This window comes from Ipomoea nil, unplaced genomic scaffold, assembly GCF_001879475.1.
Source record: "Ipomoea nil cultivar Tokyo-kokei standard unplaced genomic scaffold, Asagao_1.1 scaffold0480, whole genome shotgun sequence".
NCBI lineage: Eukaryota > Viridiplantae > Streptophyta > Magnoliopsida > Solanales > Convolvulaceae > Ipomoea > Ipomoea nil.
Window position 1 is genome coordinate 1,787,443 of NW_017616908.1, and position 27,090 is coordinate 1,814,532.

At 39.0% G+C, this 27,090-nt stretch overlaps 2 protein-coding genes across 2 annotated transcripts; both read right to left on the minus strand.

Annotated features, from left to right (window-relative positions):
* Nucleotides 1–4,295: 4,295 nt before the first annotated feature.
* On the minus strand, nucleotides 4,296–8,083 carry LOC109173365. The gene is made up of 4 exons (XM_019322600.1): nucleotides 8,058–8,083; nucleotides 7,647–7,885; nucleotides 4,363–4,478; nucleotides 4,296–4,313 (listed from the first exon to the last, which is right to left on the minus strand). The coding sequence occupies exons 2-4, from the start codon at nucleotides 7,876–7,878 to the stop codon at nucleotides 4,296–4,298; spliced, it is 366 nt and encodes a 121-aa protein (XP_019178145.1). The 5' UTR covers nucleotides 7,879–7,885; nucleotides 8,058–8,083.
* A 5,273-nt stretch (nucleotides 8,084–13,356) lies between these two features.
* Nucleotides 13,357–14,715, minus strand: LOC109173367. Its single transcript, XM_019322601.1, has one exon. The coding sequence runs from the start codon at nucleotides 14,713–14,715 to the stop codon at nucleotides 13,357–13,359; it is 1,359 nt and encodes a 452-aa protein (XP_019178146.1).
* Nucleotides 14,716–27,090: the final 12,375 nt, after the last annotated feature.

Sequence of the window (27,090 nt, forward strand, 5' to 3'; positions counted from 1 at the left end):
GATACTCCGGATGGTCCTCATCAGTGGTTCCCTAACACTGGTGCTACGAATCATGCCACACCTGATTCGTCCTTGATGACTTCTGCGACAGGTTATGATGGTCCGAAGACTCTCCGAGTCGGCAGTGGTACAGGTTTGGCTATTGTTAATGTTGGTACCGCTCCGTTAGCTACTGATTCTAGGTGCTTTAGGTTGTGTGATGTCTTACATGTTCCTGGTCTATCTTCTTCGTTATTATCTGTTCAGCGTTTTGCTAAGGATAATAATGTTTTCTTTGAATTTCACCCTTTGTGTTTCTTTGTGAAGGACATTTTGACCAGGAAGGTTCTTTTTAAAGGGCATGTGTCTGGGGGTCTCTATGCTTGGCCTACTTCGCGACCAACTCCAGCTGTTTTTGTTGCCGCACGTTCCTCTTTTGTTTGGCACATGCGGCTTGGTCATCCCCATTCAAGAGTCTTGCGTCAGATTTTAGAATCTACGTCTGTTAGTAACTTTAATTCTAGTGATCTTTCCAATATTTGTTCGTCTTGTCAATTGGGAAAGTCATCTCGTTTTTCTTTATCTCGTGTTGAAGCTACTAGTGCGCATCCTTTGGAATTAATATATTATGATATTTGGGGCCCTTGGCCAGTAATTTCTGCAAATGGCTTTAAGTATTTTGTATTGTTTGTGGATGATTATACTCATTACATGTGGTATTATCCTATGTGTGCTAAGTCTGAGTTGTATGCCATATTTGATAAGTTCCGGTCACTTGTTGAGCGTTCCTTTTCTCGCAAAATTCTTTCTTTTCAATCTAATTTAGGGGGAGAGTATAAAATGCTTGGCTTTACTCTCGCTTCTCTGGGTATTCACCACAAGCAATCTTGTGCGTATACTCATGAGAAAAATGGGAGAGTGGAGCGCAGACATCGTCATGTTGTTGAAACAGGTCTGGAATTAATGGCTCAGGCGTCTTTCCCGTCTCGTTTTTGGGACTATGCGTTTGAGACTACTGTGTACTTAATTAATAAAATGCCTAGTCATGTGTTATCTAATGAGTCCGCTTTATCGTTTGCATCGATCTCCCCCATCTTATTCCTGCCTGCGGATTTTTGGGTGTTTATGTTTTCCCAACTTGCGTCCCTATAATCGCAACAGCAGTTTCGGTCTTCTCCTTGTGTCTTCCTTGGGTATCCTCTATCCTTGCTATCGTTGTTTGGATACTAACACTAACAAGGTTTTTATCTGTCGCCACGTGCGATTCGATGAGACTGTGTTCCCTTTTGCTGCTCGTGTTGCTTCGCAGGTTGCTATGCCAAGTCCTCCTAAAACGTGGGTTGTTGCACCTGTATTTGATCACTCGGGATGAAGCCTAGCCGGATGATGTCGCTACTGACCACACTGTCGCGCCCAATCCGTCAGCTGCTGCTGTGGAGTCCGTGTCCAGTGAGCGGACTGTCTCGGCAGCAGGTAGCCGGATGATGTCGCTACTGACCACACTGTCGCGCCCAATCCGTCAGCTGCTGCTGTGGAGTCCGTGTCCAGTGAGCGGACTGTCTCGGCAGCAGGGTTGGCCTCGTGGCCGTTCTCGCTTCCTTGGTCGCATGTGATGGCTACACGGAGCATGGGGCCTTATAAACATGTTGCATTGACTACTGGCCGAGCCTACATGCTATTCTCAAGCGGTAAAATTTCCTGTGTGGTGTGAAGCAATGGATCTAGATTTTAATGCCTTCGTTCATAATAAGACAACATCACATCAAAACCAAAACTTGAATCAAGCTTGGTGGGGGCTGCACAAACGCAAATCCCCTCTACCACAAATTATGACATAGGCTCTCCCATTTAGGGAGACCTTAGGCTAGCAACCCTCCAATAGTGCAATGGAGGTCACTAGTCTAGGACATGGCTCTTCTAGATCAGCCATTGACCCTGTCCAGGTAAGTATATGACAAGTTGTTATAACTTATCTATTTATAATACTTCCCTACCTTTTTTGTTTTATGAACTTTCAATGTGGGACAACAACCTTAAATCATCTATATATGTAACTCCACCAACAACAACGTAACAATCATCAGTTTTAGCCCAAATCTCAAACGCATATATAGATGGGCAGAAATTGAAGTTGGATTTGGTTAGGCTTACGCACCTGCAAATAGCTACCACAAATTATGACATCAACACTTGTTCCACTACTTGAGTAGACTAAGCCAAGTGGCAATGGAGTGACCAACTTAGCCCTTCTTGCATATCTCCAAGAGTTACAAGATAAGATTGCCACTTCAGAAGCAAAATGGTAGGTCACTTTGAACAAACCTCTCAATGATAGAGCAGTACTTACACTCTTGTTTAGTATTTATAGAATATATTTTGTCAGGGCCAATATTAGTATGTACTTACACTTATACCTCCATTTTCGATTTCTTATTCGAAGCTAAGGTTGAAGATATCTGTTATTTCGGTGAAGACTTAGATATCTCATCTTCAATAAGTGCTCTGCAACTTCAACTAAATCCTCCTATGCCTCTTCATCAGTATTCCTCAAGGCACCCACGTTTTCTCCAGTGCCACTCCCTTTTGCATCAGAATCAGACTTGATCAGAGTAGTCCTCTCTTTCACTTTGGCATTAACATCATCACCTTCCATGGCTTTATGGCTTTTGCCTTACCAGTTTTACTCACAAGAAGCAACCCAGCCATATCATTTGTGATCAAATGTCTGATTTGAACTCCTATTGTCAATAACCTTTTGAATCAAGCTTATAAATAAATAAATTTGTTTAGCGCTCTTATTAAGACTTGTTGTACTCATATGTAGTAAGTAGTTTTTAATTCTTCAATTATGATTATGGTTTTCAAGATGATCATGCTTTAGCATTATTATTAGTTTATGAGTTGATGCATATATGGCAAAACTTTGTCTTAATTTTACCTAGCTTCATTTTTTCTTTTTCTTTTTTTTTAAATTGTTATTGATTCCATGTGTTTCCTTTGCTTTGCCTTGAATAAATGTCACTCAATATGCTCCTGTTAATTATAAGAGCCTACTTCAACAATATGCACAAAAAGCACGATTACAACACCCAGACTATGAAGTTGTCAATGAAGGATCAGTCTCAATATGCGGAGAGCAGTGTACTTTCCTAACGCATTTGCACAACGGAAGGCTGCAGTGGTTGGTTGTGTTGTAGATTATACTAAGTTAAGAATCGTTACTATGCAGGCCCATGTAAAGTACTCCAATAAATAAAAGGAGATTAGTGAGTAATGTAAAGTATTCACTCATCATATACTACTTTCCCTAGCTGATCAGAACAAAATTTTATTATTCCACAGTAGAACATGCAAAACTGGGTATGAGATTAGCAGTATCATCCACCAAAGACAAAGTCTGAAGCAAATTTATGTGCAAGTGCAAACCACATAACATTTAGACCAAAGACAACATCACATCATCATCATATCATATATCCAAACTAAAACTTGAACTCAAGCTTGGTGGGGGCTGCGCAAACGCAAACCCCCTCCGTCACAAATTATGACATAGGCTCTCCCATTTAGAGAGACCTTAGGCTAGCACCCCTCCAATAGTGCAATGGAGGTCACTAGTCTAGGCCATGGCTCTTCTTGATCAGCCATTAACCCTGTCCAGGTAAGTATGTATCAAGTTGTTATAACTTATCTATTTGTAATACTTTCCTACCTTTCCTGTTTTATGAACTTTCAATGTGGGACAGCAACCTTAAATCCTCTATTTATGTAACTCTAGCAACAACAGAGTAACCATCATCAGTTTTAGCCCAAATCTCAAACGCATATATAGATGGACAGACAATATGTATGTAAGCAAAGGAATCAAAAGAAATTGAACTTGTATTTGGTTAGGCTTGGGCACCTGCAAATAGCTTCCTTCTTCATCCTCTTGACACTGTCTACAAGATTGCCACTTCAGAAGCAAAATGGTAAGGCACTTGAACAGCACTTGTTTAGTATTTACAGAATATATTTTGTCAGGGCCAATATTAGCATGTACTTACACTTACACCTCCATTTTCGATTTCTTATTTGAAGCTAAGGTTGAAGATATCTCATCTTCAATAACTGCTCTGCAACTTCAACTAAATCCTCATCTGATTCCTCTTCATCAGTATTCCTGAAGGCACCCACCTTTTCTCTGATGCCACTTCCTTTTGCATCAGAATCAGACTTAATCAGAGTAGCCCTCTCTTTCACTTTGGCATTAACATCATCACCTTCCATGGCTTTCGCCTTACCAGTTTTACTCACAGGAAGCAACCCAGCCATATCGTTCAGTTTATCAACAAACTCTTCAAATAAGTTGGGAAAAGTTTTAAGATCAACGGACTCGGCAGCCACCATTGATTCGTCAACAAAGGTATCCACCGCTACTATGTCATCAGATGAATATTTAGATTGCAAATTAAAGATATACTGCTCACCAGTAATGGCCTCAGCATACTCTGCATATGCTTCTGCAATTAAAACAACACAGATTCAAGTGACTAATGGAATTAATCTATCATTTCAACAAGATTTTGGAAAGTATTGAACAATGGAAGATCATTAGGTGTGGATCAAACACATACATTCACAACTCGAACTTGAATCCATAGCAGACAAAAGATGAATTCCTCCCCAGAAGAACACATCTACTATATCTACTATACTAATAAGAGCCCAAGAGAGTTAAGCCTATAATCTACTATCTACTATACTAATAAGAGCCCAAGAGAGTTAAGCCTATAATGGGTAGAAAAAATGGCGGTCAAGTTTTTTAATCAAATGAATGGCTCAGATTGATCAGATTTTAATTTTTTCTTAAAATTTACTAATTTATCCTTAATGAATATGATTATCCGTTAAATATTATCTTTTCCGTTAATTTCTGTTAGTTCACCGTTAACTTATTCATTGATTTCAATAAGAAAGGTCTTAAGTTCGAAGTTCGAACCCCATCCCAATCAAAGTTGGCATATTTAGTACTCTATTTTACTTTTATTAAATAAAATAATAATTTAGTAGTTACAACAAAAAATAATACATATGCATTTCGATCTTTAATTTAGAATTATGTATCTACAATGTTTTTATTCAAAAAATTTATTCATTATCAATAAATTAAATAAGAGAAATAATTTCATTAGTTATATTGTCTTTATTTTTCTTCAATATAAAAATTCTTTACATTCAAATTCATCAATTGATTATATTCGCTACATTGTCCCTATAATGTCTTTATTAAAAAAAATTATTCATTATCAATAAATTTTTTAAGAGAAATAATTTTATTATATTATATTGTCTTGATTTTTCTCCAATGTAAAAATTCTTTACATTCAAATTCATCAATTGATTATATTCACTACATTGTCTATTATCTTTTTTTGTGCACTGTTTTTTTAATTAAATATCAAAGTTATAATACAAAATAGTGTTATATATTTATTTACCAAGTATTTTATTAATACCATGAAAAAATTAAGAAAAATATAATTAATAAAGCCAAGCATATTAACTTACCCCAAAAGACTGAATATGTGGGAGGATGTAAATCACAGTGACCTAATGGGTTAGTAGGCAGGGCCAAATGCCCCGACGGAGCATGTGGGACCGTCGGGCCAAATCGGAGCATGTGGGAGGATGTAAATCACAGTGACCTAATGGGTTAGTAGGCAGGGCCAAATCGGGGCTCCGTCGGGCCAAATCGGAGCATGTAAATCACAGTGACCTAATTGGTTAGTAGGCAGGGCCAAATGCCCCGACGGAGCATGTGGGAGGATGTAAATCACAGTGACCTAATGGGTTAGTAGGCAGGGCCAAATGCCCCGACGGAGCATGTGGGACCGTCGGGCCAAATCGGAGCATGTAAATCACAGTGACCTAATGGGTTAGTAGGCAGGGCCAAATGCCCCGACGGAGCATGTGGGAGGATGTAAATCACAGTGACCTAATGGGTTAGTAGGCAGGGCCAAATCGGGGCTCCGTCGGGCCAAATCGGAGCATGTGGGAGGATGTAAATCAAGTGACCTAATGGGTTAGTAGGCAGGGCCAAATGCCGATGCGCACAAGGAATCTACCCACTTTGGACATAATTCCCACACTGCCACCGCCGAGGTTTGAACCTTGGTCTCTTACCCCAAATACTGCATACTAAACCATTAAGCTAAGCCCATGCGGGTACCAATCATATTAACTACTTAAGGAATGTGTTGACAAAGAGAGTATTCAAATCACACAACAAATTGAAGTAAGAACTATCTCGTAATGTCCTTATTTGACAATCAGTAGTTAGCGGTTAGCGTTAGCGGGTTATATTAGCTTATTTTTAGTATCTTTTAATAATAATAATAATAATAATAATAATAATAATAATAATAATAATAATAATAATAATAATAATAATAATAATTGTTTTAAAAAATAAAAAAGTAAAAAATATATAATTAAGCCAATCATATTAACTTCTTGGGGGATTTATTTACAAAAAGAGTATTCAAATTACACAACAAATCGAAGTGGAAAACTACCTCGCAATGTCCTTGTTTTGACAATCAACAATTAGCTCTTCAATATTAGTATATATTTAAAATTTTATGCCCTAATTTTTATTTGTTCTCCCTTATGTCCCGTATTTAGTTTCAACCATACCTATACAATTATTTTACAAGTTAATTCCAGCAATGGTCCTCCGACTATGTTTATTTTCTAAAATTAGTCCTCGACTTTTAATTTGGACATTTTACGTCCCTTGACTTTCAATTTCTTTCCAATTGAGGTCCTTCCGTGAGATTACAGAAAATTGAACTTTAAATGAAAGGGTAAATTAGTCATTTCATCTGTCTAATGTATAATTCTTCGTATTTCTTCCTTGTATACGCGACTTCGGACATCAGATTCACTTAATTGCTTAATTCCTAAATCCACTCGAAGAACAAAATTCCATTAGAGATTAAGAAATTAAGTGAATTTGATGTCCGAAGTCGCGTATAAATAGAAGAAATACGAAGAATTATACATTACGCAGATGAAATAACTACTTTACTCTTTCATTTAAAGTCCAATTTGTCGTAATCTGAGAAAGGACCTCAATTGGAAAGAAATTGAAAGTCAAGGGACATAAAATGTCCAAATTAAAAGTCGAAGACTAATTTTAGAAAATCAACATAGTCGGAGGACCATTGCTGGAATTAACTCATTATTTTACTGACAATTATAATCAATCTTGACTATATTATTTTGCATTTGTAAACTTAGAATTACCTATTTAAATACGTAAATTCAACATTCAATTATTTATGCATGAACAATTCTAATATAATCCTGCCTTGAATCCTTGATATACTTTAAAGTATTTATTAAAAAAAAACATTGGGCATTATCCCAATCACGCAATGCGCGTAAAAAACTAGTACTGTATTATACGCTAAACCTAACCACCGATCGATGATATAAAATTTCATCCGCTCTGCTCACAGAGAAACTACTTTTAAGAGAATGAATCAAGAAATTGGGATCGGAATATGAATATATAAGCATAAACGCAGTCGAATTATACACAGCAACGAAATGATAAATTGCGTGTGTATTCAATTCGCGGATTCAATCCTATACAGTTAACTAGAAAAGGATCGGAGATATACCTATGGTTGCCGCACAATCGCCAAGTGCTTGCTTCTGTCGTTCGGGATCTCCGTACACTTCACCCAGATAGTCCATCATATTTTGAATCACATCAAGTCGACGCCGACGATCTTCATCTCCGTATCTGGCGAAGCTACTCTCGTTCGGAATCTCCATACATTTCACCCAGACAGTGAATTCCTTATTGTTCTTCTTGTTCTTCTTGTTCTTCTTGCTCTTCTTGCCCGCCATTTGTCCCCTCTGAGAAACAGCAGAAAAGTTATAATAGAAGGAACACTTTAAACAAGAACCAATGAAATTCAAAGCTACAAGTTATTGAATTCGCGACATGAAAGAAATCACATACTTATATGGTGAATTTTGAAGTGCATTGATTGAAGAAGAACTCCAGTTTGTGAGGAAGAGCATACCAGTTTCATTAGGGAAAAAAAATGGCGCTAAAAAGTGGCTATCCAAATATCGGCCGCCATAGCCGCATAAATAACTAAGCAAAAGTCATGTCCCCAACCGACCCGGCCAAATAAATAAAATATTACTTTTATGAAAATTGATAAGAAAATATTACATATGTTGCACTAGTTGTCTCATTAAAAATATATAATTAAGAAATTATATTACCCAATAATTATAAATCATGTCATGAAGGAAATTTAAGAGGAGAAAAATTAAGAGGGTTAAAAAGAACTTTTCAATTAAATTATAAATAACACCATTCAAATTTGTAATTGCCAATGGTGTTGGACTCAGCGGCCTTTGTAAACCGGAGTCGATGATGGCCGTGGAAGACGAGTGTGATATAATCGGACCAGCAGCCCAAGGTACGGCTGGTGACACCATTGAAGTTGTATTCTGGGCTATTAATTCTGAAAACGGGAAAACAGTCTCATCAAAACGTACATGACGACAGATATAGACTTTCCCACTTGTTAAATCCATGCATCTATATCCCCTAAAAGAAGGTGGATAACCTAAGAAGACACCGGGCGCCGAGTGATAATCCATCTTACGCCGATTGTAGGGCCTAAGATAGGGATACCACCGACACCCAAAGACACGGAAGAACGTGTATGGTGGTTTGGTTTTATAGAGGCGACTGTATGGGCTTTCGGATTTTAGGACTATAGTGGGCAAATAATTGATTAAGCTTGTGGCTATTTCAAAAGCGTAGTCCTAATATTGTTGCGGGACACAGCCTTCGGCTAGCGAAGCTTGCCCTGTTTCGACTATGTGACGATTTTTTCGTTCAACTCTGCTATTTTGTTCGTGCGTATACGCATATGATTGGCGATGAACAATGCCCAATTTTTCGAATGTATGATGTAACTTGCGGTATTCTCCGCCTAAGTCAGACTGAACAGATTTGATAGAACGCGAAAATTGGTGTTCTACCATGAATCGAACCGACTCGAAACTTTTATATATATCATATTTTATCCGTAGGGGATAAAACCAACAAAAACGGGAATAATCATCTACGAAAAGCAGAAAATAACGAAATCCACTAGTAGAGATTACAGGAGTCGGACCCCATATGTCCGTATAAATTAAATCTAACACATTGCTACTTGATAACGAAACTCTATCTAGGGGAAATCTTGAAGATTTGCCAAGTTGACATGAGGTGCACAACCCGCCCGGTATGGTTTTATTTGGTGTTACGGGACACAACTTTAGGATTTGATTCTGAACATGCGCATGGAGATGGCCCAACCTGCGGTGCTAGACAACCGGTGTAGCACGAGATGTGAGAAAAGCAAACTAAGACTGGGAAACGGGAAGCTTGTATAAACCGCCCGCTGTGGAACCTCTAAGCAGAACCGCCCGAGTGACCGAATCATTCACAATGAAACAATCTTTGTGAAATTCAACAAAAACACGATTATCATTCGATAAACAGATAATAACGGGACTGAAATTTTAGGAACATACAAGACATTGGTTAAATTTAGAGTTTTAGACACAGATGGTATAGAAGCATGGCCAACTCGTGAGATCGTCAAACCTGCGCCATTACCAACACGCAGAACATCACCACCCGTGTACTCATAAGATTGCGTCATCATAGACGCGTCCGGCGTGGCATGGGCAGTGGCCCCCGTGTCCGGGAACCATCCTGAAGCGGAGGTTGTATTCACGTCTTCTTCTCCGGGAACAACAAAATTGGCCTGCGACGGTTGTTGCGGGGCGTGCCGTTTGTAACAATAAACGGTCGTGTGCCCTTGTGCCCGGCATACTTGACAACGAGGAACGCCATGACCGCCTCTGCCGTGACCTCCACTGCCGCGACCCCCACTGCCGCGACCTGAGTTCTGATTGCCAGAACCCCCACTGCCGCGACCTCCATTACGACCACGGCCAGCGTAGTAGGCTGCCGGAGCCGCAGGATCAGCGCCTGCCGGGAACTCATCAGTGTGTATGACTTCCTGTGCGCGCAAAAAATCCGCAATCTGCGGAATGGTGACAGCATTCCCAGTTGCCGTCAGAGATGAAGCCATCGCCCGATACTCCGGACGTAATCCCTGGAAGACGAACATATTCTGTTCATCAAGGGATATTGGCCGACCGGCATGCGCTAGGTCCTTGACTAATAGCTGAGCACGCCCAAGGTACTCTGCCGTGCTGCTGCCTCCCTGTCGAAGTCCATGAAACTGGCCGAGAAGGCCGAGCGTTCTCGCACGGGTGGAACTGCCAAGCCCTGCACTGATGGCTTCCCAGACGGCTTTGGAGGTGGATTTGCCAACCGCCAAGTGCATCACCTCACACGAGAGGGATGAGATGATAAGGGACAACAACGTCTAATCTTGCTTGATCCACGCTTTGTACGTCGGATTTGGGTCCGGAGCAGATGTGGATGTCGTAGACTCACCCGTGGCCGGGGGACAATCGATCATCGCCAGTGGGCATGGGGTCTCACCATCAACGAAGCCAAGGAGGATCGATCGAGCGTGGTGATAGGAGAGAGAAAGAAAATTCCTGGTCTAACTGATACCAGATGAGATAAGAAGAAGAAGAAGAAGAAGAAGAAGAAGAAGGGAAAACGACACTTTTGGCCCCTGAATTATTTTACTATTGGAGATTTAAAACGACACTTTTGGCCCCTGAATTATTTTACTATTGGAGATTTGGTCCTTGTCAATTGATTTGAACAAATTTAATCCTTCAATTGTTTATAATGTGACACAATTAGTCCCTGATGTTGTTTAATTAAAAGTTTTGTTAATAAAAATTTATTTTATAATAGATTATAATTGTCAAATACTCTCCACCATTAAACTTTCTTCTCTCTCATGTTGTACGTCATCTGTGTTCGATAATCAATATCTTCTTTTTTTTTTCTTTTGAAAACTCGATAATCAATATCCTAAATACGTAAACTCATCAGTGAGATTCGAGAAGAATTCGGTTGGCGAGCTTATTGATGATATTAAGCATTTGAAGTTTCGGTAAACGTCCAAAGCTCGCCGGAATTTCTTGAGAAAAAATTTTTCCCACCAAGGACGAGGGCGGTGAGGTTCGTGAACTCCGTCAGAAGGTCCAGCAGGTCTCCGACAAACAAGTTCAAAGACAAGTCCAAACTCTCTAGATGCGAGCACAAGGAGAAGGAATCCGACGAGAAAAATCCACGAAGTTGTTATTGGTAAGATTGAGAGTGCGAAGGGTAGAAATCCGACAACGGTCCGCCGGAGAGGACGAAGTTAGAGAAGTCAATGGAGACGACAGCTTGACTCGGAGCAAAATAGCTGTGAAATTATGCCGTGAACCTTAAACGAGCTATACTTGAAATTCTACTTGATTTTTAAAATTCAATTAATTTTTGATTGATTAATTTTTTGTCATTTAACAATATTAAATAACAGAAAATAAAAGCAAGAAGTAAATCAAGAATGCAGAGATTTGTTACGTAGTTCGGAGCGCTTCTCCTACGTCTGCGGGGCAACCCACGTAAGCCCAATCCACTATTGATGTTCACCAAGGAGTTTTACAATAGAACGGTACATTAAACCCTTACAGTCTTAACTACCATACTACAAACAACCTTCCTAACATCTAACCTAGACCGTGACGTGCATCCCTTGATAATCTTGAACAGTACTTCACCTGAGTCAGGCGCAGTCAGTAGGTCAGCAGAATAATAATATAATTAATTCTCAACATGCAAGCAGTGATCAATTCTCAAAATAGTAACTCTTGAAAATGGCAAGTTTCCATAACTGGTGACCTGGCCAAATCCCTTCCATCAGATAGCCACGTGATTTGCCTCATTCCATGTTTGATTCTTTCTCAACCACTCATTTAATTTGAACTCCCATAATATGCTTGAACCATATATTCATATCTGACTTCTTCTTCATTGATTGTACACCACTGAAAAGTCTTTTATGATAATTAAGCATGGCCCAAGAGTTTTTTTATTAAACCGAAGACTAAAAGATAAATTAGCCAATCAAAGGTTTAATGTGTACAAAATTATGTACACTTACAATCTCCCCCTTTGGTTATTTATTTGGCAAAAACTCTAACATCTTATACGTAGGGCAAAAAAGATAATTTTATTAAGGAGCCCATAATATATGTGTCATATAAGAACCTAAGAAAGAAAAAATAATTATCAATCAACAAACTCTTGTAGACCATGTTCTATGATACCATAGTACTGATTTTGTGAGAGGGTGAGTGCTGTTTATGAACTCAAACTTTAAAATGGAATAGTTGATCCGATAGCTAAATAAAAGCTGACCATTCAATAGCAATAGACCATCTATCTAGATAATTAAGAACACTGTCAAGAAAACCATATAACCATATGCTTAGAAGATGAAAAAACAGTAAGTGATTACCAAGAGTGTAGCATCAACCAAAAGATCCAAAAGTGTAGCATCATTGAGTAGTAGTCAATTCATTTCAACCAGTACCATGTCCTACTACTCCCCCTGTCACAATACTTTCCATACTAACAAAAAACTCCCAAAAACTCCCATATATATACTCCCCCTTTTTTGCCAAATAAGTGACAAAGAGGACCGGTGAACATAAAAAACGTGGATCAGGCTGGTGAGGTGACGTGGTGCCCTAAACTGATTCATCAGTAGCATCATCATCATCCCCGGATTCAGTATCCATGACCCTATCTAGCCGGGCGAGCTCCTGAACCTAAACCTGAACAAGATTTTCCAGACCCGAAATGGTAGCTTGTTGAGCGGAAACAGAGAGTTGAAGCTGAGCAAAAGCAGATTGAAGAGCCGTAATATATTGCTGACGAGCAAGGATAGACGGTGGCTCAGTGTGCAAAACACCAGATCCAGATATAGGAGCAGATTCAGTGCCAGAAGGAGATGCTGGAGCAGACACCGGAGGTGTAGGAACCGAACCCTTATGTGTAGCAGTCAAAGTTGCACGATCATCATAGTGAAACCGCTGCGTCAGTTTATCATCAAATTGATATGTATTATCATGTTCTATCACAGATTCATCCTTGTAAGGCTTATGACCATGGCTCGTGAGTAGACCGAAGATTAGACAAGGATATGGCAAATGAACCTTGGCCTCCTTTTTCTTAACAAAAGTCATGATGTGAGCAAAAATGAACTCCCCAAGATTGAAGGGCAGCTGGTTGCGAATCCTGTACAGTAGAAGAGCTACTTGATCTGAAACAAATTGTGGCCGGACAGTGGGAACCCAGTTTGCAGATGCGAGGCGAAACAATACAGACTATACCATAGTAAGCTTGAGTGTTGGAAGACCAGAACGCGGCCAAGAGACCTCTTGATTGTGAGTGAGAGCAGCCGCAAGTAAATGTGGACTAGGATAAGGCGTAGGCTGCGGTGACGGCGTACCCAAAAATGCATTGATATGCGACGGACCAAACGGATGCCACTTGTCGCGAATGAAAACCTGCTGAAAATGAGGGGAGCCAACTGTAAATGTATCCATAGTGCGATTAGTGTAGAACTCAGCCGTTAACCAAGCAAAGTGAGGTCCAATTGTCTGAAGGGATGAAAACATTTGTTGATCACGTAAGAGTGGAATGATGTTGCACTTTTCGGTTAAATCTTCGACATAAATAGATTTTTCCAGAATTGAGTCGCGTTTGACATGCACCTTCCAATCATTTAACAATTCCAGAGATAGCAAAGAAGGCCTGTAGGATTTTCCGGAGCGTTTCGGCCGTGAACGTGATGGAGCCGAGACAGTAGAGGACGAAGCTAGAATTGTCCCTGTTTTGGACCGAGTGATCCGCGGAGGCAGAACAGGGCCTCGTCTTCGTTGCTTGGGTGCCGATAATTCCTCAACATCATCAATATCACCAAGATTCCTTTTGTCCTTATTACCTGAAATAAAAAATTTGTCTTTCCCATCCCGGGAAGACGTAGCCAGCGGAACAGTGATAGCAGTGAAGGACTCATGAGCAGATGGTATGGGTATAGGAGCATGCTCAGATTTTGAGAGGGAACTGTGAGAAATTGACACAGGAATAGAAAAGGCCGAGCAGTGTGGAGGTGCAGATGGAGACCGGAAAAATTGGGCAACATTTCGAATAGAAAAATTGGAAGACAAGGAATGCATAAATTCAGACAAAGGCACCAAATTCGCAGTATCATTAGATGAAACTTTCACACCAGATAAACAATGAGATGATGGATCATACGAGTCTCCAGGTATAGGCAGCGATTGAACACAAAATTGCAAATTAGGCAAAGATGAAGGAAATTGTTCAGGCATAGATGAATCTAGATCAAGTTTCCTAGATGTGGATAGTGAGATGTTATCCTCTAAGGGTGGAGAAGGGTTTACTGAGTGTGCCGGCGGCAGGGTGGTCATCGCCGATGGAGAAGCAGTCCGATCGGGAGGAGGTACACACCACGGATCATCAGTGAGATGTCTAGCAAGGGCTTGAAGCTGCCTAGTCTCTTTGATGGTGAGGCCGTCCATGAGGTCCGGATGATGCATGGCGGTGACTAGAGCACGATCAGTGTCCCCGACCGAAAGCGGAGAGTCAGCATCGATAATCTTGCGCCAAAGCTCAAGTCTCTTAGATTTTGTGATAAAAATGGTGAAGGGATTTGTCATTCTCCAGGGGTGAGAGATGATCGACAATGGTGAATGGCGTATGAGGAAGACAATGGTGATGTGGTCTCGGGTAGGCAAGAGAGAGGGATGAGGGGCCAAAGTGCAATTTGTGGGAACTCCTCAAAAGGTGTGTTGATTTGATATGGAAGAGGAGATGGCGTGTAGGTGTAAGATTAGGAAAAAGTGAACTAGCCTTAGAAGTCTTGTGGTGGACAGATGTTTTGATCCGAAAACAAAGCTACGCAGGAGAGAGACACAATTCTACGAAAAAAATATGCAAAAAAAAAAAAATATAGAGGCACAATTCGTTAAAAAAAACTTTATAATAAAATTACCTAAATAGGTCGAACTCATGCGCATTGTTTAAACTGAGGGATCGCATACACCTAATGCAGCACGTAAGAATTCAAATCTTGTCTTGTCTAATGGTTTGGTAAACAGATCAGCCAGGTTTTTCTCAGTGGAAATATAGTCCAAAGTGATCAATTTTTCTTCTACCAATTCTCGGATGAAATGGTGACGGATATCTATGTGTTTTGTCCTGGAATGTTGAATTGGGTTTTTGGAAATATTGATTGCACTGGTGTTGTCGCAGAATAACGTCATGTGTTCCTGACGCAGACCATAGTCAGATAACATTTGTCGCATCCATAATAGTTGAGTGCAGCAGCTGCCTACAGCTATGTATTCAGCTTCGACCGTACTAAGCGATATCGAGTTCTGCTTTTTGCTCAGCCATGCAACTAAATTTTTTCCAATAAAGAAGCACCCACCCGACGTACTTTTTCTGTCATCAGTATTTCCGGCCCAATCGGCATCACTAAAACCTGCAAGACTGGAGTTAGTGTCATTTGAGTACTAGATACCAAAATTTAGCGTACCTTTAACGTATTTTATAATACGTTTGACTGCATTTAGATGAGACTCTTTAGGATTCGCCTGATATCGTGCGCACATCCCGACACTTAGCATAATGTTTGGACGGCTAGCTGTTAGATATAACAGACTGCCTATCATGCTTCTGTATAGAGTAGAATCAACTGACGTTCCTGTTTCATCTTTAAATAACTTTGTGGACGTCGATATAGGGGTTCGAGCATCTTTGGCTGAGTTAAGGCTGAATTTGATTAAAAGATTTTTGGCATATTTTTCTTGAGAGATGAAGATGTCGTCGTTGGACTGACGAATTTGTAACCCCAAAAAGTATGTCAGTTCGCCAATCATGCTCATTTCAAATTCTTGTTGCATGACCTTGATTAGTTGTTCTGTTGCACCTGTCTGAGTAGATCCAAACACAATATCATCAACATAAACTTGGGCAATCGTTAGATGCTTACCTGACCGGTTTATAAATAACGTCTTGTCGGATACTCCTCGTTTATATCCATGTTGTAGAAGATAGTGTGTGAGTCGTTCATACTAGGCCCTTGGGGCTTGTTTTAGGCCATACAACGCTTTTTCTAGTTTGTAGGCGTATTCCGGGTGATGAGGGTCTTCGAATCCTTTCGGTTGAGCTACATAAATATCTTCAGAAAGATAACCATTCAAGAAGGCCGTCTTTACATCCATTTGATAGAGCTTGATTTTCAAAGTGCACGCTATAGATAAAAGAAGGCGTATTGATTCAAGCCGAGCGACCGGGGCAAATGTCTCGTCATAATCAATTCCTTCAATTTGGGAGTTGCCTTGCGCCACGAGGCGTGCTTTATTTCTTGCTATATTACTGGCGGAATCCGTTTTGTTTCGGAAGATCCATTTGGTACCTACAATGTTCACATTATCAGGTTTGGGTACTAGAATCCATACCTTGTTTCGTTTGAATTGACCTAACTCCTCTTGCATTGCTTTTATCCAGTGTTCATCTATTAACGCTTCTTTGACGTTCTTAGGTTCAAGTTTAGATGTGTAGCATGCGTATCCAACCAATTGAAGATAATCACGCTTGATTCCTCTGGTTCGGAGACCGGAACTGGGATCACCTATCACATTTTGAATGGGATGTTCGCGTTGGATACGAGTTGGAATGTCGACTTCATTTTGCAGTGATTCAGGATCAGTATCAGGGTCTGGACTAGAGTGAGCTGTAACAGGTGTAGACGCACGTGTTGACTTAGGTATTGATGTAGAGGATTCCAGATTAACCATAGGAGACTCCGGTTGAGTTTGTGCAGCTCCTGAACCAGACTCGGGCGGTTCAGACTGTGAAGTAGAGACTGTTGTTGGTTCAGGTAGTAAGATACTCGAGTATTCATCTGGTTGATCATCCACTACCACGTTGGTTGACTCCATAATGGTTTTGGTAGTTTTGTTGTACACCCGATATGCACGACTGTTGATGGAATACCCGAGAAATATTCCTTCGTCGCTTTTTGGCTCAAACTTTGCTACAGGATTCCTGTCTTTCAAAATAAAACATCGTGAGCCAAAAATATGAAAATACTTAAGATTCGGCTTCTTACCTTTCCATATTTCATACGGAGTTTGTTTTGTACTTGGTCGAAGATAGACCCTGTTTATAATATGGCAAGCCGTGCTTACGGCTTCAGCCCAGAACCTTTGGGGTAGGCTTTTCGCATTTAAAAGCACCCGAGCCATTTCTTGAATAGTTCGATTTTTCCTTTCGACAACTCCATTTTGTTGGGGTGTTTTCGGAGCCGAATATTCGTGAGTAATTCCGTTCTGATTACAAAATTCTTCGAAGAGAGTGTTTTCAAATTCACGTCCGTGATCACTTCGAATTTTGACGATTGTAACACTTTTCTCATTTTGAAGTCTTAGACTCAGGACTTTGAATGCTCCGAGCGTTTCAGATTTTTCCTTAAGAAATAAGATCCAAGAAAAACGTGAAAAGTCATCAACACATACTAGAATATATTTTTTTACCTCCAATACTCTCGGTTTGAGTTGGTCCCACAAGATCCATGTGTATCAACTCTAGACAATGACTTGTGTTGATGCTCTTTAGTGCTGGATGAGGTGTCCTTGTTTGTTTTCCGGCTTGGCACGCACCGCATATGCCCATTGAATCAATTTTTATTTTCGGTAGTCCACGAACACCTTCTGCTTTGATAAGTTTATCAAGAGATCTGTAATTCAAATGTCCTAATTTTTTATGCCACATCTCAGATTCTTTTATGTTAGATCTGCAACAAAGAATATCATTCGTTAGGATATAACAGTTATCAGTTGACCGTTTACCTTCCATAACACAGTGTTTGTCATTATCTGTCACACTACAACTATTTTTGGTGAAGCTAACATTCCAGTTTTGGTCGCAAAGCTGGCTAATACTGATGAGATTTGCATGGAGTCTATTGACCAGTAGCACCTTTTTTAATTTAGGTAGACCTGTAACATTTAGAGTCCCTATTCCGGTTACTTGCCCTTTGACTCCATCTCTAAAGGTTACTTCACCGTTGCTTGTGTGTATGTTACTCAGAAACTTTGCATTCCCAGTCATGTGGCGTGAGCAGCCACTATCGAAGTACCATTTATCATCCCTACCTGCACTTTTAGTATGAATGGATACAAAGCTAATATAATCGGATTTTTTTACCCATATTTGTTTGACAAACGGAGTGATAAACTTATGGTTGTGTTTTTCCACCCTTTGGTCTTTGTAGAAATAATAACACCCAGGTCTGATGTGCTCGCGTAACCTGCAATAGTGACACACAGGATTATATACCTTATATTGAAACTTGTGGTGTATTGTACCTCGTGTTTGTTTTGCTGAGCCTGAAATAGGCACTGATTCACGATAATCTTTAGCTTTGCTTGACTCAGGAGCAGTTTCTATATGTGGTTCACATGCCTTGACAAACGTAGTTTTATCTTTGCTGGTTTCTCCAGTGAATCCAATACCAAACCTTGTAGAGGATTGCCGCCCTGAACCAAGGATTTCGTCAAGAGTTGATGTGGTATCCATCATTTGGATTCTCTTTATATAGGTGTTTAGTTCCAACTTCAGTCTCTTGATTTCCTGTTGCAGTTTTTCTTCTCGGTCAATTCTTTAATTAATGAATCCCTGTCTGCTACTTGACCTTTGAACACATTTACAGCATTTTGCAAGACTCTAACTTCACTAAACACTACACGATTTGCTTTAAGTAATGCTTCCCATTTTGGATACAACTTGTTAAACTCTACTTCGTAATATATATCTGGTATGTCAAGATCTTCTGCCGAGTTGTAGTCACCACCCTCTGTGTCAGATGCATCCACAGGTTCAGAGCATATCGTACTCTTGGCTGCAAAGGCTACAAAATTACCAAACATTTCTTCTGCGTTAGAGTCAGCATTTTCTGATTCATGTTCGTCATCACTCCAAGTTGTGGCTGTCATGGACTTCTTTCGCCGAAGATACGTTGGACATTCAGCCTGAACATGACCGAAGCCCTCACATTCATAACACCTTATTCCTTTGTTGTTTGACTTTTCTTTGGAGCGGGCTGGTCGTGAAGCAGTATTTTTTGAATTTGACACACCACTTTTTGTGCCAGTTTTTGACATGTTGGAACTTGTCCCCTTTTTATATTTGTTGTTTTGTGTATTCTTCTGAGATACCTGTTTCAAAAAATTAGAAAACTGTTTAGTTAAAAATGCGACTGGATCATCATTTGATGCGGTATCGTCCTGTTCTTCAGCTACAAAAGCAACCGTCTTTTGCTTTTTAGTGTGATCAGTAAGAATTTCCATTTCGTAGGTTAGAAGGTTGCCCATCATTTGATCTACCGATTTGTCATCCCAGCCGTCATGCTCTTGAATAGCAGTTACCTTCATCCTGAACCTCGGAGGTAAGGATCGTAAAACCTTTTTGACAAGTTTCTGTTGGGAGAAGGGTTTTCCAAGAATCGTTGCCCGATTTGCTAATTCTTGTAAGTGTCCGTGAAAACTTGCAATGTCTTCGTCCTCGTTCATACGTAGTTCTTCAAACTCAGTTTTACCAGCTGGAGTTTTGACTGTTTGACTGAACTCGTACCTTCATATGTGGTTTCGAGGATTTCCCATGCAGTTTTTGCACAATAAATACCTGTAACCAACGAAAATTGATTTTCATGCATTAAGGAATAGATTGTGTCAAGAGCCTTATCGTTATATCCAGCAGTGGTAATTTCAGCTTGAGTTCTCTCGATTTCAGGTTTAATTACTGGTGGATCACCATCTTTTTCTCCAGGTTTTGTAGGTGGTGTCCAACCAGTCAGAACTGCCCGTCAAACTTGATCTCCTTGAGCTTTAAGATGAGTTCTCATTCGAGCCTTCCAGTATGCGTAGTTATCACGTGTAAGCTGGGGAAGTGGCCTGAATCTTTCCAGTCTGAAACACTTAGCAACAAGTGAGATTGAACAAAGTAATAATAAGAAGAACAGAAAAAACAACTGAACACAAAAAAAAAATAAGGAACACGTAAAAGCCAGATCGAAAGACTAGTAACTTAAGTCCCCAGACTTTGATACCAATTAAAATTATGTAGTGAACCTTAAACGAGCTATACTTGAAATTCTACTTGATTTTTAAAATTCAATTAAGTTTTGATTGATTAATTTTTTGTCATTTAACAATATTAAATAACAGAAAATAAAAGCAAGAAGTAAATCAAGTACGCAGAGATTTGTTACGCAGTTCGGAGCGCTTCTCCTACGTCTGCGGGGCAACCCACGTCAGCCCAATCCACTATTGATGTTCACCAAGGAGTTTTACAATAGAACGGTACATTAAACCCTTAAAGTCTTAACTACCATACTACAAACAACCTTCCTAACATCCAACCTGGACCGTGACGTGCATCCCTTGAGATAATCTTGAACAATACTTCACCTGAGTCAGGCGCAGTCAGTAGCTCAGCAGAATAATAATATAATTAATTCTCAACATGCAAGCAGTGATCAATTCTCAAAATAGTAACTCTCGAAAATAGAAAGTTTCCATAACTGGTGACCTTTCTATTTATAGCCAAATCCCTTCCATCAGATAGCCACGTGATTTGCCTCATTTCATGTTTGATTCTTTATCAGCCACTCATTTAATTTGAACTCCCATAATATGCTTGAACCATATATTCATATCTGACTTCCTCTTCATTGATTGTACACCACTGAAAAGTCTTTTATGATAATTAAGCATGGTCCAAGAGTTTTTTGATTAAACCTAAGACTAAAAAATAAATTAGCCAATCAAAGGTTTAATGTGTACAAAATTATGTACACTTACAAGCTGCATCGCGGTTCAAGAACCTTACCCATGGAAACAAAATCATGAAAAACATAAAAAACTTCAAATTCGAAAAACCCATGAGAACAAATGGAACTGTGTTGGGCTGTCTTTGATGGAAGATAAGAGTGTTAATTAGAGTAAATTAATTGATAATATCAACCTAAAAATAGCAGGTGGGAGGAGAACATACAGTAATATGAATGAACAGGCTTGCATCTTTAAATTTTGATGTACAAGGAATTGTCAGAGTAAAGAAATTTTTGCTGCGCTTTTGACTATTTATGAGTTAAGATTGTTACAAATCAAATGTTTGATTAAGATGGCATACATTAAAAAGAGAGAAGGAAATTTAATGGTGGAGACGGGAGAGTATTTGACAATTATAACTTTATAAAAAAAATTTTATTAACTAATTAAATTTTTAATTATATAGTATTAGGGACTAAAAGTGTCACATTATGAACAATTGAACGATTAAATTTGTTCAAATCAATTGATAGGGATCAAATTTCTAATAGTAAAACAATTTAGGGGTCAAAAGTGTCGATTTCATTAATAATAATATTGCTAACAGTTGTATTGTTATTTTAGGCTTTTTGTTTTTGGCCAGCTTCCTGTCAATAACCATTGAATTAAGCTTATAAATAAATAAATAAATATTTTTTTATTGTCTTAGCTTGAACTAACATGCATGAATAATGGAATAAGCATAGGTGTTCAAGATTATGTTTGCATTCTTATACTTCATCATACAATTAGCTTTGATTGATACAAGTAGATAATAGATATTTGTGGGAGAAGATAATAGATATTTGAGTAACATGCAATCTCTTAATAGATTAAATATTTTCATTTTTTCAAGCAATGGCACTTTCTAAAATTCTAAAATAGTCCAAAACCTATGCATGCAACATTGATTCAAGCTAAGAGCATATCCAAAATCAAATGTCATTAATCATATCATTTCTATAATAAGAAAATGGTTAAAATTATAGTCAAAATTGGCTTCTAGCTAGGGCATAGACATCTAACAGCGTGGAAGGTGAGTTTTAGTACTTTTTTTTTTTTTTTTTTTTTGGATATACTTCATCATTTGAATGGAATTGGCTTGCAGATCGTCTCTTTAGAGTTCTATTTTGACTTGAAAGTTATGGGAGAGTCTAAAGTTGCATGTACAATGTGTATAAGCTAGAATAAATCTAAAGTTAAATACAATAGTAGATTAGTAGGGGACCCATGCTTAAGACAATTTATATCGTGGAACAGGGTCCACATAGCATTGTGTACCTTGGATCAGAACGACGCCGTTTTGATATTTAAGTTTTAACAGATTTTGTAGTTTTCCGTTTCTCATGTTTCAATACAAATTTTAATTTATTCTAGATATAGAATCAATACACTTAAGGTACAGAATTTCATAACACGAGACACAAAAACCCACTACACAAGACACATACACATTTATATATTTACTTATATATTGTCAAATCTGATTTATGTATATAATTTATGTCCTATAGGCACAAAATTTCATAATACAAGACATAAATCTTAACTATAATAAAGCTATATGGTTTGGGAAGTAATTAATGTTACAATTATTATTTTGGTGAGTAATTATTGTTACCATTATTATCTCTATCCTTATTATTATTATAAAATAGCCACAACATCCTTTACTACAATAATAATATATAAAATAAAAATAAAAAAAAAAACACAACATTTGAAAAATAAAATAGCTATTTTTTTCTCCCCCATAACAAAAGATTACATTTATTTTAAATTTACTCATACAAAATTTGAAATTTATTTTCTAAATGTAATTATCTTAGTTATTATTCGTATTGTGAAAATTATAATATAGATGAAATACAATTAAGAATAAATCAATGTAATTATGTAAATTCTCTCTATAAGTTTATTTAAATATGTACATAATTAGAGATTATATTAACCATATAAAATTTTAATTTTAATTTTAATTTTGTATTCTATAAAAATAATAAATACTTGATCGATGGAAGCTCAAAAATATTATTATATTAAACAATTTAAAATATTTTTATTTTTTCTATTTTTTATTTATATTTATAATAACATCATTTTTTGTCGTGCATCGCGCGGGTGAATTACTAGTTCGTAAAATAAAATACACAATATGTATATTAAAAAAAAGCACACAATATGTTGTGTGTTACACAACTACTAATCTATTTTAGGTATAGAACCATACGCTTAAGGTACAAGATTGCATAACATAAAACACATAAACGCATAACACAAGACACATACTCATACACATAGTTTATATTTACTTTAGTTCAGGTACAGAATCAATATTCTTAAGGTACAAAATTGCATCATAAGACACTGTAATTTTGGGTGAAATGGTGAACTAAGTGTCTTTACCTACTTTTCTTGTCAAACAGATGATATGCAACTATAACAAAAATAATCAAACAGACAGTCAATCAGAGATATATATTACTAGACAAAGAAAAGTGCGGAAAGGTAAACAAGCAACACAAGATTTGGTTACCCAGTTCGATACAATGTGTATCTACATATGGGGAACGATCATTGATCCGTCCAATCCACTAACCCAACTTCAAAGTACAAAGGTGGAGACGTTCAATCTCACCCGAGTTACAATACAAGGTAAGTACCCAATCTACCTCGAACTTAGTGGATTGTGAAGTCAGAGATCTATATGCACTCTGAGGTCCACGAAAGTCCCTTCTATGGAGATCAATCTCTGGTGCAGTTCGCTTCGTGACAGGATCCTACACTGCATCCAACAGCTGCGTGATCTTGGTGTCCACTGGTTTAAGCTCAGAATGTTCTTCTTGAATTCATCAACTCAAATCATCATGAATCACCAGTCTTGAGAAGAACTCTTTCGAACCAGAGAGAGGACGTAATACTCAAGTGCTAGCTTTCTTGATTCTAGAGTGTATCGGATGGATTCATTAGCCTCTCAATGAATCAGCACTTTTGAATATATAGTCTCTAGTTCAGGGAGGTATCCGTAATCTGTTACACCCAACTACTTCTTAGCAAGATTATGTAGATACCCCTTTGAGGTGAGAAGAGGACCAAGGTCATTCTTGTAAAATCACCTCAAGGCATAACTGCCTTCTGCCAGCGCATACGCTCTTTAGACAACCAGTCTTCTTGTCAGCTTCTAGTCTTCACATAAGCTTCTAATGCACTCCCTGATCAATCAGGTCTTCATCTTCAATACAGCAGATGTAACACCCCAGATTTTTAAAACATTTAAAAACTTATATAATAAAGGTGACATCTCAATAAATCCCAAAGCGTAACATAAGAGCATGGGGTGCTATGCCACACCTGGGCTAGAGAACCCCAAGTGCACAGGCAGTCTAGCTACTGTCCTCCGAAATGTAAATGCATAACATGGCACGCAGGCCAAAAAGGGAAACTATACTACTACTACGCTCCAGTTCTAGCGCGCTCCAGTGCTCTAATCATCAGTGCCTGAAAGCCAAATATATCTGTTCAGCGAGAGATGCTGGTAACCCACTCCAACGCGTTGAAATACAATACATATAGCAATATATATAGATATATAAAAACCATTTTGAGCATGAAGCTATATCCTACGAACTCTAGCTTTAAAACCGGGAATGACTCGATAGATAAAGCCAGACACAAGCAATAGTTATAACAGTCATAAGCAGTTCACAATAGATAAGGCAAATAAGGCAAAGCATAAACAGCAATCATAGCTCAACATAAACAGTCCCCAACATAAATCTCGCAGTCACATCCATCAAGATATTCATAACCACAACTCTTCCATATCTCAACACATAGCACATTTTGTTGGCGCCACAGGACCAATCGCATGCCCATACATGAGGGTCAGCGCATATAGCTCTGACACGGCCCCGCAGCACCCTGCCCCGTATCGCCACACGGAGGGGTCGATCGCAACCGACCAATGAACCGCAGCTCATAAGAATGTGTAATCTGACTGTAGCCAGGAATTCCCATCTGACTACAGCCAGCCTCCGAACCGCAGCTCGGGAGAATGTCATCTGATTGCAGCCAGGAATTCCCATCTGACTACAACCAGCTTCTGGACCGCAGCCCAGGATACCGTCATCCGACTGCAGCCAGGAATTCCCATCTTACTGTAGCCGGCTTCTGAACCGCAGCTCAGGATAACCAATCCGATCGCAACCGAATTGGGAAACACACACGCATAACACATAGCAAGCACATGCAACCCACATTACACGTTGGGAGGGGAATACAACGTATAAATAAACCTATGCGTGATCCATCACCAACTAGGAGTAGCCCTACGGGGTTCATACTTCTTCCACCTAGGTCAACTGGTTACCAATTCAACTAGCATGCAATATAATCGACTCACAAACCTACGAACGGTACCCGAAATATCAAACTAGACATAGGCATGACAAACGGGGTCCGTTGGGACACCACGGGGATCGGGGAAACATCAAACGGGGAAGCCGGGGTCCCGAGGGGGGGAATATTCTAGCGGGTAGCCGGTGGGTGGGGGGGTCACCCGCCGGCTGCCCGCCAGAAACACTGCTCCGGGCAGCGGGTCGCCGGCGGGCAGCTGCCCGCCCGCCGGCTGCCCGCTGCCGGAGTTGCTCGAAATTTGCCGCGGGTAGGTGGCGGGTCCCCTACCCCCACCTACCCCCCACTGACTCTTTTCCTCACTTTTCGCCCCGGGAACCGTTGTGGAACCCGAAACCATGCTTAGACACTTTACAACGTAATTTACGGCAACACGTAGACAATTAACGGAACAAGTACGAGAAGCGAACGACACTTATCCTATCATGCTTTTCTAAACATAATCAACTCTCAAACATGCGATTTCCCGCCCGATAATCCAACAATAATATCATACGATACAACCTAGGGATCTAATCACTTTTATGTTAACAAGAATACGATTCGTCTTCTAATTGCAAGATTCGGTAAGAACAACACATAATCATCAAGGATACCAATTAATCATCAAGAACATCATAATCATCAAGAACAACACATAATCATCAAGAATACCAATTAATCATCAAGAACATCATAATCATCAAGAAACTCCCAATATCAAGATTATCAAGATTCACCGTAGAATCATCAAATCAACATCAATAATAATACTCCATAATCTCGCCATTCACAAGCTCATGGGGGAAACCCTAAGGGGAAATCATAACTATAAAAATAGGTTTTGTTGAGACATGGGTTACCTCTTAGCCTTAATTAATTCCTTGGCTATGAAGGATCTTTCTTTAAGCTTTCTTGATTTCTTGATTTCTCCTAGGGGAATTCTTGGAGCTCCTTGGGTGGTGGGAGATTATTGTGGTGGGGATTCTAAATGCCTTCTAAGTTCTCTATTTATATGCCAAGGGGTTTAATCCTTCTAGGATTAGGTAATGGGCTTTAGGGATGGGGGTCCACGGACTATGGTGGGCCTATTTCCCAACTTAATCATAATAAGTTATTCTTTCTTATGGGTCATAGATTAATTAATTACTTGGTTTTAGGGGCCGTAACACGGGGTGTTACAGCAGACTGACTCTGACACGGCCTAACTAGTTTGCCATAATAATAAAGCCGTCAATTACAAAGTTGGGGTTTACCTATCTAACCAAAACACTAACAGACACAAAAATGCATAACACAAGACACAAAAACGCATATAGCACAAGACACAAAACGCATGTTATATTTATTTCATTTCAGGTATAGAACCCATACGCTTAAGATACATAATTGCATAACATAAGACACGGAAACGCATAACACAAGACACATCCACATGCTTTACAGCAAAAAGAAATAAAAACATAAACTTGTAACGTGAACTGAACAACAAACGGTCGCCGTCAAAAGTAAAATTCAAAACGATGTCGTATAGGGTCAGGGTCCATAGTGCATTGTAGACCTTGGTCCAGATTATACGATGCTTAGTGAATAAAATGATTGCTCATCAATTGTATTTGGTTAAATTGAAGTAGGTTAAAGTACAAAGATGGTTGATATGCTATATTTTTTCAAAAAAAAAAAAAAAAGTTGATATGATATATCATTTTTTTTAATCAATTTTGTTAATTTACTTTATTAATTTTAGTTAATTTAGTTAATATT